The 12,331-nt window shown below is 31.6% G+C and overlaps 2 protein-coding genes across 2 annotated transcripts; one reads left to right on the top strand and one right to left on the bottom strand.

Moving 5' to 3' along the window:
• Positions 7,926–8,606, top strand: LOC109132842. The gene has a single exon (XM_019245271.1). The coding sequence runs from the start codon at positions 7,926–7,928 to the stop codon at positions 8,604–8,606; it is 681 nt and encodes a 226-aa protein (XP_019100816.1).
• On the bottom strand, positions 9,592–11,245 carry LOC104789175. The gene is made up of 2 exons (XM_010514911.2): positions 10,707–11,245; positions 9,592–10,642 (listed from the first exon to the last, which is right to left on the bottom strand). The coding sequence occupies exons 1-2, from the start codon at positions 11,243–11,245 to the stop codon at positions 9,592–9,594; spliced, it is 1,590 nt and encodes a 529-aa protein (XP_010513213.2).

Here is a 12,331-nt window from a genome sequence, read left to right as displayed (position 1 = left end):
TTCTAGTAGAGAATAAGTTAATTACCTCGACAAAAAGAAGCAGCCATATGATCTCTTTAAAATCACAAATTTCAGGTACTTTTATTTTGTGGTTTTTAAAATTCAATTTATTTGTTAGTGTTTTGACTTTTAAACCAAACTACTTTACATTTGGGTGTTATTTAATGAAATTAATACCTGTTTGTAGAAAAACTATAGAAATAACCATAATAAATTCTTAGAATGGTCAATTATGTCTAGATCTATCATGTTTTTTTGTCAACTTTAGATATATTATCGGCAGTTCTAATAAATACCACAAAAATGTATTATTTCCCAAAAATACCATTTAAATTTTATTTTTTAATCCACGAATATCACAAAACTAAACTAAATTTTTAGTATTCAAAACAAACCATAAAGCTTAAACATTAAACCATATCCCCTTATTTAAGCAAATATCGTAGAATATAATAATAAAACTAGCACAGTTTCAACTTAGACAACAACCATTATGAGATTCGACTACTTACCACACAAAGGTTTCAGAAAGGAAACTATTTCCGCAACTAAGATACTGTAGATAACAAATGTGAAAATTGCAAAAATGGGAACTAGCTTCTAGAGAGACTTGACCAAAAACTCTCCTAGAAACTATTATCGAGGCTTCCAATCTGCAACCCTTCTCTGACACTGGTGTAGCTCTTACTCGCCAGCGTCGGGATCTCTTTCACCCCGCTCTTCTCCCTGTTATATTTTCCCCTGTTTACTTAAGTTTTTTTCCGTTTCTTTTTCTTTTTTGGATACAATCCCCCTGCTCCCCTCAGATCCCGGCGAGATAAATTTGTCGCATTTTTTTATTTTTTAGTGATTTTTTTCGTCTCTAGTAAGTGTTCTATAATTTGATTATCGATTTAGAGATTTGATTTGGTTTTTCAATTAATTAAAATCAACTGAAAACTGTCATGAATTGAGAGAACTATTTTTAGTTTTTTTTTTTCATTTGTTATCTAGAAAAATTATTTGTCCAAAAACAATATTTGAGATAAGATAGCTTTGTACTAATCTTATATATATATATATATATATATATATATATATATAATAATCTGCATTGTGTTCGTTATTAAGAAATTAGTAAGTAAACAACATGCATATATGTTGAGCTTAATTAACCGATACTTGTAATAAAAAATAAATCATTAGTATGAGTATTTTTTTTTGCTTGTTTCATCGGGTTAAGATAATGTACAATTTATAATAACTCATTTGATGAATATATATATATATATATGTATATATATCAATTTTTATGGTTTGCAAACAAAGAGTAGGAAGTCAAATGTGATTTTTTTTTAAAAAAAGAAGCGCTCTGACCGGAAAAAAACCATACCTAAAGTATGAGAAAGCTAGGTATATTCGAAATTGTCGTGATGAAATGATGTTATAAAGAAAGCAGTTTAATCGAACGAATCTTTATTAGGGCATATTTATAGGGGATCATGTGGAGGTGATCTTAGATGAGAAATAATGTAAAAATATTGTAAAATCAGGTCTTAAGATCTTTCGTTAAGAAGTTAGTTATAGGGAGAACAGGTATAAGATCTTAAGATTTAATAATATAATATTCTTATAGAAATTTTAAAATATTGAATAAATACAAAGATTAATGTTTAATATATAATTTAAGTATGTTTAAAACTATTTAATATAATGTTTATTAATTTTCTTATTAAACATATTACAATTATTAAAATTTATAAAATAACATTTTAATTGAAAACTTATACAACTTTTATTAAAATTAAAAAAAAAAACATTATTACTTAATTATTTAAAGAAGACAAACATTTTATTTAATTAATACAAATGACCAAATTTATTCCAAATATTCTCAATCAAATCCTCCTTTATTTTGCGATGTGCTTGTTTATCACGAATTAATGTATGACCATCACCTAAACCTTCAAGATTTGAAGACATAGTTACTGAAAAGGTAAGATCCGGAGTAGTTCCAGTTCCATCTTCTTGTTGGAATTCTTGTTCATCATAGAGTGTGTATGAATCTCGTTCATCTTCGACAATCATATTATGCAGTATGAGACATGCTCTCATTATATATGCAATTTTACCCTTGGACCATAAAAGAGTTGGATTGGTCTATAAACATGAGCTTATGAAGAGAAGACATTGGTCTCTGTGTGGCTGCATCAACGACTGTGTATTACCTATACGGCTATACCCTATACTTCAAAATATGAGCTTAGAGTTCATAAATTGCTTATTAAAATGCATTTCTTCGCATAAGTTTGATGTAAGACTATAAATAATTAATTAATTAGTATCTATGATAATTAAGTGTTTTTTAGTAGAAGATAGGAGACAAATGATTTATTCAACTAAACGTAAAAAAAAATTATGCTATATACGAAATTTGAGGGGGGTCTTCAGTCCCATTTGTATTTTCCAATATAATCGAATCGATTACATCAGGACAAAATCAAATAAATGAACACCTAGCTATAGCAAAAACACATAGTTAGATAACCCATCTACTAAACAATTAAGTGCTTGAAAGGATGATTTTTTCGTTAATTTTAAAATATTATTTTTAATAGTATAACAAATTTTCAGTTTAATTAGTTTTACAATATAGAATCATATAATTGGTCCAGAAAATAAATCATAATTTGATCATTTTTAAATCCAGTACTCAAATAGACAAAGAAGGTTGTAGAGTTATATTGTAACAAGCAGAAAGGTTCTAACTGTATATATCATTTTAACATAGAAAACATTAATTGTATATATGAATTTTTTATTTAAATGAAAATAAATCTAGTTACACTTTGATAGATATATTATTTTCATCTATTATACTTCTAAAAACGGGAAACAATATGGAACACTTGTTTTTTATATATTCTCCGTGGACACATTGTGTATGTTAACAAGCAAAAGACGATCATGTATAGCCTGTAGGTAATGGCTGGAAATAAGAAAATATTAGTGTGATGATTAAGAGCTTGTGTGTGGCCTGTGGGACATTGTGTAATCAAGAAATCAGATAATACTAGTAGTACTATATTACTATGAATGTAATTGCGTCATGTGATAACTCTGGAACTCTGTTAGGGATATTAATAGATTCTGTTCGATTATGATTAAATTAATTGATATCAATTAAGGGGCATTCTCAAAAATGCTCCTTTTTCCATATCTCTTTTTAAAAATACCCTTTTATTGGCCATTTTTAAAACTACCACTTTTTATATACAAAATGACCAAATTACCCTTTTTGAATGACAGCAAGAATGTACAGTCATTAAAATCGAAAATATTTTCCCGCCAAAAAAAAAATTTCCCGCCAAAATCGAAAAATTTTCCCGCCAAAAATATTGAAATTTATAAATCTTTTTTAAAAGCATTTACAAGGTTTTTAAAAGGTTTTTAAACACATTGTAAACGTTTTTAAAAACCTTGTAAATGCTTTTAAAAAGCTTGTAAATGCTTTAAAAGGTTTTTAAACACCTTGTAAACGCTTTTAAAAACTTTTTAAAAGCATTTAAAAGGTGTTTAAAAACCTTTTAAAAATTTTATAAAAACTTTTACAAGGTTTTTAAAAACATTGTAAAAGGGTTTAGAAGGTGTTTAAAAACCTTTTAAAAATCCTTTTAAAAACCATTTGAAAACCTTTTAAAAACCTTTTAAAAACCTTTTAAAACCTTTTAAAAACCTTTTAAAAATCTTGTAAAAGCGTTTACAAGTTGTTTAAAAAACCTTTTAAAACTCTTTAAAAAATCTTGTAAAAGCCTTTACAAGGTGTTTATAAGGCTTTTATAAGGTAGAAACCTTATAAAACCTTTTAAAAACCTTGTAAATTTTTTTTGGCGGGAAAAATTTTGGCGGGAAAATTTTTTTTTTCGAAATTTTTTATCAAAAGTTTTTCGACAAAAAAATTTTTGGCGAGAAAATTTTTTTGAAAAATTTTTGGCGGGAAAATATGTCGGAAATTTTTTGGCGGGAAAATTTTGTTTTTCTTTTTATTGAATAAAATAATTTTCATCTAAGGGTAAAATGGTCATTAAAAATTAAAAGAGGGCATAAATAAAAATGGCCAGAAAAGAGGGTATTTTTGAAAATGGATATATCAAAAAGGGCATTTTTAACAAATTCTCATCAATTAATCCTTTAATTAACTAAACCACATTGAATTCGTATAAATTAATTAAGTATACATGGGAATGCTCGTTGCCAAATTTATATAGTAGTCAACGCCTCCATTTAATGTTAAATCTGACTTAACTAAATAATTTTATTACTATAGCTCATAACTTAATTAATAATTAGTCAATTCTCTCTTCAATAGTTTCAAGTTTCAACTCTCTTAAAAACAATAAAAGTTCTATTACGTCTTTCCAAAATTGTTGATTCTTGAGTTCTTTCTATTTTTTATTTTTATTAGTTTTATATATGCCCCAACTGGATTTAACTTCGATAAGAAAAAATATAAAAACGACAATTCTTATATTTCTATAAAGAATTTTTTTTTTGGTTACATGCTTATTTAAATTAAGGGAAAATTGATTTAAAAGACATTTTTTCTTCAATTTGTTTCATTATGTTTTTTTTTTTTAAGTTTGGTAGAGTAGGTTTTAGAATACCGAGAAAACTCAATTATACCCTTAATTGTTGAAAAAACCAAAAAAAAATTTTTCTGTATTTCTTCTTTTTTGTATACTTTCTAAATTTAATCAAAAAAATACTTCTTTTTTAAATCAATTTCCTCAATTTTTTTTACAAATTATCGACATTACTCGCCTACCAAAAATAAAAAATCTCGACATTACTCTCTCTCTCTCAGGAGATATGGACACCCTTTTGTAACCCATCGGCGAGAATCGACGACTCCGGTAGCTTCTCCCACTAGTGAGGATCGACGGTACCTTCTCTCTCTCTCTCTCTCTCTCTCTCTCTCTCTCTCTCTCTCTCTCTCTCTCTCTCTCTCTCTCTCTCTCTCTCTCTCTCTCTCTCTCTCTCTCTCTCTCTCTCTCTCTCTCTCTCTCTCTCTCTCTCTCTCTCTCTCTCTCTCTCTCTCTCTCTCTCTCTCTCTCTCTCTCTCTCTCTCTCTCTCTCTCTCTCTCTCTCTCTCTCTCTCTCTCTCTCTCTCTCTCTCTCTCTCTCTCTCTCTCTCTCTCTCTCTCTCTCTCTCTCTCTCTCTCTCTCTCTCTCTCTCTCTCTCTTTCTCTCTCTCTCTACAATTGAGTTTTTCCCCCAAATCTATTTCAAAATTTTTCCCCAAATCTATTTCCAATCGATTTCTCTCTCTCTGTCTCAATCGATGCATGCAATTGTCTGATTGGATTGTTGTGGTTGTGTTTTTTTCCCCAAATTTGATAATGTATCGGCAACACATGTTTTGCTTTTGGGTGATGTCAATATAGTTTCTATATGTGACTGATTGTTGTGGGACAAATTTTTTTCCCCAAACTTGATAATGTATCGATTGAAATTTGTGTTTTTCCTTCCCCAAATTTGATAATGTATCGGCCTCTAAGTTTTGCTTTTGGTTGATGTCAATATAGTTTCTATATGTTAAGACTTCATTGATTGTAAACTTAAAAATAGTTTACAGTTAGTATAGCTAATCGTTCATGTTCATCATGTGTTTGGATAGCGATTTGGGTTCATACTAATGAATTTCATTTTTCTTAATTTTTTTTGTGTAGCTATGGAAACAGAATTTTCTAAACGCCTATTTAGAGATGGATTTGAGCCACAAGTGAAGAAGATTAACAATTCCTGTCGAATTTCTATCTTGGGCAAAGTCAAACAAGCATTACCTAAAGAATATGAGAAAGTGAAGAATGATCCAGTCTTTTCACATGTCTTTGCAATCTACGAGAATTGTTTAGGGTATTCAGGGCGTTTGATACACAGCATGATGTCTAGGCAATTGGTTACAAAGAAAAAAAGAGAGATATGGTTTGTGTTTGGAGGGAAGCCACTCAGATTTTCAATGCAAGAGTTTCATGCTGTGACTGGGCTCAAATGCACTGCGGATTCTAGTTGTAATTTAGAGAATTGGAAAGATGATGGTGGGTTTTGGAGCAAATTGATGAAGAGAAAAGGTCCGACTATTAGCATTAAGAGCTTGGTTGATGTGCACTTACCTGTAATTCACAAATGGAATGAGGTAGATAAGATCCGATTGGTGTATCTTCTTGTGATAGCTGGGTTGGTTATGGCTAAGGATGAGAAAAAGTATATTCCACTCAAATACATCCAGATGGTAATGGATCTTGATAAGGTGAGGACTTATCCTTGGGGTCTTAAAGCTTTTAAAAGTCTTGCTAAGTCTATCATAGAAAAAAGAGAAGATTTGAAGAAGATCAATAGCTATGCATTAGCTGGTTTCTCATATGCATTTCAAATATGGGTGATGGAGGCAAAGAATTATCACAAACATTGGAAAGTTGTTGGGAGAAAAGATTATCACAGAATTTAGAGAAGCTCCTCGATGTTCTAACTGGAAAGGCGCAACCAAAGTATCATATGATAATATCATCCAACTAGAAAGTACATTTGGACCGAAGGTACTTTCTTTGCCAATCCAACTCTTATCACATGTTTTCTTGTTAATAGTTGATGTCATTGTTTAATCTTAACTTCTAAGTGTTTTTTTTAGGATATTGTTTATCCATACATATCTATTACTGGCGATTTCGACGTTGTTGACTCCATTGAGTTTTTATGGCGTGACGAAACTAGCGATGGTGAAGTCGATAACTTGAAAGATAAGATCAGTTCTGGAAATGATTTTGGAGACCATATTTGGGGAACTGTACAAGTTGATGATGTGGAGGGTGAACATATTCAAGTAAAAATGATGTTGGCAGTGAGGTGCGTGAAGAAAATCAAGGGTCTAGTGCAACAAAGAGTGGTGAGAGTATGCAAGCTGCTAATGATGAAGAGTCAGGTTGCAAGAGGAAGAGACAACCTGATCATGGTGCAGAGAGGAGGAAAAAGAAACTGCTCCATGAGTGAGTAACAACAACACATCGAGCTGCAACAGATGAACAAATGAATTCTTTTATTAGTGTGTTTGAGACTTGTTTCAGGAGTTTTGAGAAGAATGTTGACAGTCGATTGGAAAAATAAGAAAAGGATGTCTCACTGTCGAAGGATACTATAACTTCAGCTGGAATTACAATAAGCACTCAAGCCACGGTTGAGCAACCATCCATTCCAGCAGAAAAGAAGAGTAAATATGTGGTACGTAAGACTTAAATCTCTATGTTATGTTTGTTTTTTTTTTTAAGACTCTAAAAGAATATGTAATCGGATATGTATGTTTGTGGGTGTAATAATAAGTGTTAATATTTTTGTTAAACTTTTGTATGGACAGGATGAAACGTTTTTAGTTGATGATCTTTTCACTCATCATAGTGAAATAGATCTTAATTTGGATTCACAAGAATTTTTACATAAATCAGTAAGACACCTATCTCAAAAAACAGATGTACTTGGGTTTGATCCTACACAAAATGTATTGTGCAAAGATGACGTACGAAGATTGAATATTACAAACGCGGGTGAATTTGACATGGATTCTGTTTTGGTGTTCGTATCTGATGATCGATTCGATGCTTTTGCAGAGTGGCGTAGAACAAGGGGTAAATTGTTCAATTATATTTTACTATAATTGTTACAGAGTTATGCTCTTTCGATGCTTATGCATATTGTTTTCTTTTTGTGTATTTGCAGAATGATTAAGTTGGGTCCAAGTGTAATTAACGATGAATTACTAAATCAAGTCATGACAAGCAACATTTGGCTTCGGAATCCAGTACGTTTCAATATTTTTTGTTTGTAATGCTATGTAATACTTTAATATTTTTTTTTTAATTGCAATTTTTTTTTTCGAATTAAATATTTTTCAGGAAATGGATGATATGATGTATATACTTTGGGAGAATGCATCTTTAGGCCGACTGAAGTCAAATCGTGCGGGCTTCATGAATTGTATGTTTAGCATGCAGATCAAAAACGAATATTTGAAGTTTAGAGAAGGTAAAAAAGGCCACAAGTGGGATTCTATGATCTTGGCTTATGCTAACGGGGACTTGCCTTCTCATGGAAAGACGGGGAAGAAATGGGCATTAGACTTCGACAAAGTTTACGCTCCTGTGAACGTCAATAATGATCACTGGATATCTGTGTGCATTAATTTTGGCCTAAGAACTGTTGAAGTATTTGATTGTGCTGGTCTAACCCACAGAAGTCATGTGGATCCATTTGCAATCCTCATCCCTCGATTTGTGAAGGAAGTTCAGACCAAAACCTATGGTAAATATCTTCATGTGGCTCCATATTCTATCATTTTTGCTTTAGTGCCACCAAATCTTAATAAGTCATGCTGTGATTGCGGAGTGTATGCACTTAAATACATAGAGTGTCATATGCTTAACCTAGATATGAGTTTGATAAACGATGACAACATTAAAGAAGCTCGTACGAATATTACAGTTGATTTGTGGGAAGCAGCATCTGATCCTGTGTTCATTGAGCGAATGGAGAAGTATGAGCCTTCATCTGTGTCGCATCATATTGTAGACCTTAGTTAAATTTTTAATTGTGCTACGATTATTATTGTTTCATCTTGTGCTTATTGACATTATCATTTCTTTGTTTATTTGGTTGTCATTCACGTCTTTTAGCTCATGTTTTTTACTTATGTTATCTTATTTAGCTTTTCAACACCATCGAGGCACACACAAATATTTCAAACACGTCTTCTATAACTTGGGGTTCAATGCTTCTAAAATTCACACAATCCAATAACATTGACCAGAAACATATTAAAAAAACATAAGAAATCCAATAACGTGTATTTGAAACATAAGCAATTCAAAATTAAAAAACATAAGAAATCCAATAACATGTATTTGAAACATAAGAAATTCAAAATTAAAAAACATAAGAAATCCAATAACGTGAAATCCAATAACGTGAACTCCAAATAATGACAAAGATTTGGGATGTCATGCTTCTAAACCTCCATGTAAGCTAGCAAGACCAGCCTGAGATGAAAAAATAAAATATTCATTGTTAAATTAAAGAAACTAAAACATGTATTTGAAATGATGTGTAAAAGTTGCAGAACAAACTNTTAGATTGTGTTTTCACATGTCGATCTATTGTGGCCTTCTTTACCACAACGGCCACACTTACGCCTCTTCGCTCCTTGTGACGATCTTATCTTGTCTTCCACTGATTCATATCTTCTTTTTCTTCTTCTACCAGCTCCTCTTCTTGTCTCAGGTGGTACAATTTTTACATCACCAACAGTTTCGGGAACACACCATTCAGCTTCATGAACACCTTATAGGATTAATGGTTTCCTCGTACAATGATCTCCATGCAGCAGTAGTGAACACCTCATCAGCGTATGGGTACAGACTTTTCCCAATACTAAAACATGCTTNTTTTTCCAATACTAAAACATGCTTTTATGGCATGTCTACAAGGAAGTTTTCCTATGTCGAACTTTCCACATGAACAAGTCCTCTTCTCCAAATCAACAATAAAATCTACTCCTTTACCTTTAATCTATAATATGAATTGAAAAATAAGATAATCTTTAAACTTTTCACCCTTCTCTATTCTTCTAGAAATCTTCTTCTCCACCTCAATGGTTAAAGGGCCGTTCTGCTGCTCACTTAATGCCCTACGCTCATAAAACCAGCGGGTTAACATTTCTCTAATGCTATCTAACAAATGAATTATTAGATACTCTCTCGGTGATCTCAAAGCTGAATTTATTGATTCAGCAGGGTTGTTGGTGTTTATGTCATATCTATATCCAAGAAAATGACATCTAGCCCATTTTTTCACATCAGCCTCCTGTAGATAACCTCCAATCGCCGGACTGATATTGCAAATTTCCGCAAAATGTTTATCAAACTCAGCAACTCTATAAGCTTTTGACGCTTTTGCAAGACGACCAGCCACACCTCTTCCTTTATAATTTGTAACCACATTACCTATCAAGTGGTGGATGCAAATACCATGTTTAGCCAACGGGTAGATTTTTCCAATCATTTTACCAATAGATATATGTCGATCTGACACAAAAGCTAAATCTTTGTCATCCGCAATAACAACCTTAACCTGCATTAAAAACCACTCCCATGAAGAATCATTCTCAGAATCAGCAATCCCAAATGCAATTGGATACAAATTAGAGTTACCATCTACGGCTGTAGCAACTAGTAGAACTCCTTCGTACTTGTTCTTTAAAAACGTTCCGTCAACTACAATGACCTTCCGAATTTTCTTGTTGAACCCTCTTATTGATTGACCAAATGATATGAATAGATACTTGAATCTACCATCACAATCAACATCATAATTTGTATGCGTACCAGGATTCACCTCTTTTAGCATGTGCAAGTAGTTAGGTATCTTAGCAAAACTTTTCTCTGGGATTCCTCTTACTTCGTTAACTGCATACTCACGAGATTCCCAAGCTTGGGAATAAGTTAGCTCACATCCATTCTCCGTACGCATAATATTAATGATGTCATTGGGTTTAGGTCCCTCATTGACACCTTCATAATTATGTTTGATGAGATTCCCGATTGTTCTTGCTGAAGGTGTTCTACCAAATTTCGTTTTCCTTTAAGGAGCACAAGTATGGCTACCCACATACTCAACACGTAGACCTTTCTAAGCACTCAGCACGAACACGCCATTTGCAAACATTATCAATACAGCGTATACACCAAAATCTTGTACCAGATTTAGTAACTCTGTAATCAAAGTTATACTTCATCGCAAAAATTTCTAAACTTGCCTTTAAAGCTTCCTTGCTTTTGAAATATTGTCCCTTCTTTACCATAGAATCAACCATCATAGATCTAGCACCAACTTCTGCGTCCTTAGAAGTTATGAAGTTAGAATCATTCGGTTTTGCTTTGCTCACAAATTTTGGCAGCTTTTCATGAAGAAGAACGTCAACGCCTCCCTCACTTGAATCGCTTGGTTCCTTATTCAGATCAATATTTCTTCTATCATTCACTGTGGCTTTAAACGTCACACACAACCGTATGTTATTCTTCATTCTCCAATAAGCAACAAAATTTTTCACTTGGCGATCATTCATCATAACAACCGGAGGAGAATCAACACTGAGATCAAAGGGTAAATAACTAAATTCCACATCAACCATATTTTGTTGTATTTCGTAGTCTTCCAAAACCATCATCTTTAGCTTTTCAAGAGTTGAATTGGCTTGAAAAGTAAGAAGTCTCCCACGTTTTTCTTCATCAACAATAAATCTCCATTCATTTTGGCCGATACATCTCCATACACCACATGTTACATAGATTTGCAACATACTGCAAAAAGAACTCTTGAATGAAATTTAGGTTGACAAGCGTAGAAAAATGTTGAAAAACCTTTAACAAAATCGATTAAAAATGTTTAATGTTTTCAGAACACGTTTTCTAAACATGTTAGAATGTAATCTTAAGAATATATATGATTAGCATAATTTCGGGATTACGTAAATATTTTGTTTCCTTAAATTTCGGATTCAGTTTCCTTGTCTAACATAATTGTAGAATATACTTTCTAAATTATGAAGAACATAGAGTAAAGTGTAGAATTAGTGTTCTAATTTTCGCAGGACACATGATAAAATGTAGATTTCATATTCTGACTTCAGTAGAATATGTATAAAGTGAAGAAAAAAATTCTAAAATTTGTAGAATATAGAGTTATGTGTAGAATATATATTCTAATTTCTGTAGAACACATACAAAATCTGACTTCTAAAAGTTTTAGAAGATATATTTATTCTAAAGTTTTAAGAACAAGTAGAGTGCAAAGAATTTATAAACTACATTATTTAGAACATGTATAGAATGTAGGAATTTATAATCTAATGTCTTCGGAATATATACAATTAGTAGAAAATGTATTCCAAATGTTGCAGAATAATTTTTTTCAATGTTAAAACACCAAATTTTCATCAAAAACACATTATGGCAACCTCTTTCTTATTTCTAGAATTTGTTTTTAGGTGATTGAAGTTTTAAAATTGTTTAAAAGTTATTTTCATTTTTTTAAAGAGTAATTTATGAATAATGACAAATTTAGCGTAGAAGACATAATGGGACAAATCGAAGAAAAAATGTCTTTTTAAATCAAATTTCCCTTAAATTAAATACAGTTAAGAAAATTCATTTAACATAGAGGAAACGAATCCATGTAAGCAATCTTAAACATAGCGTGAAAGCAAATCATATCCCGTGTCAAAAATATAAGCAAGAACATTCAATCAATG

Source organism: Camelina sativa, chromosome 5 (assembly GCF_000633955.1).
Source record: "Camelina sativa cultivar DH55 chromosome 5, Cs, whole genome shotgun sequence".
Classification (NCBI taxonomy): domain Eukaryota; kingdom Viridiplantae; phylum Streptophyta; class Magnoliopsida; order Brassicales; family Brassicaceae; genus Camelina; species Camelina sativa.
Note: the sequence above shows the minus strand (reverse complement) of the source record. Positions and strands in the feature narration are given on the sequence as shown.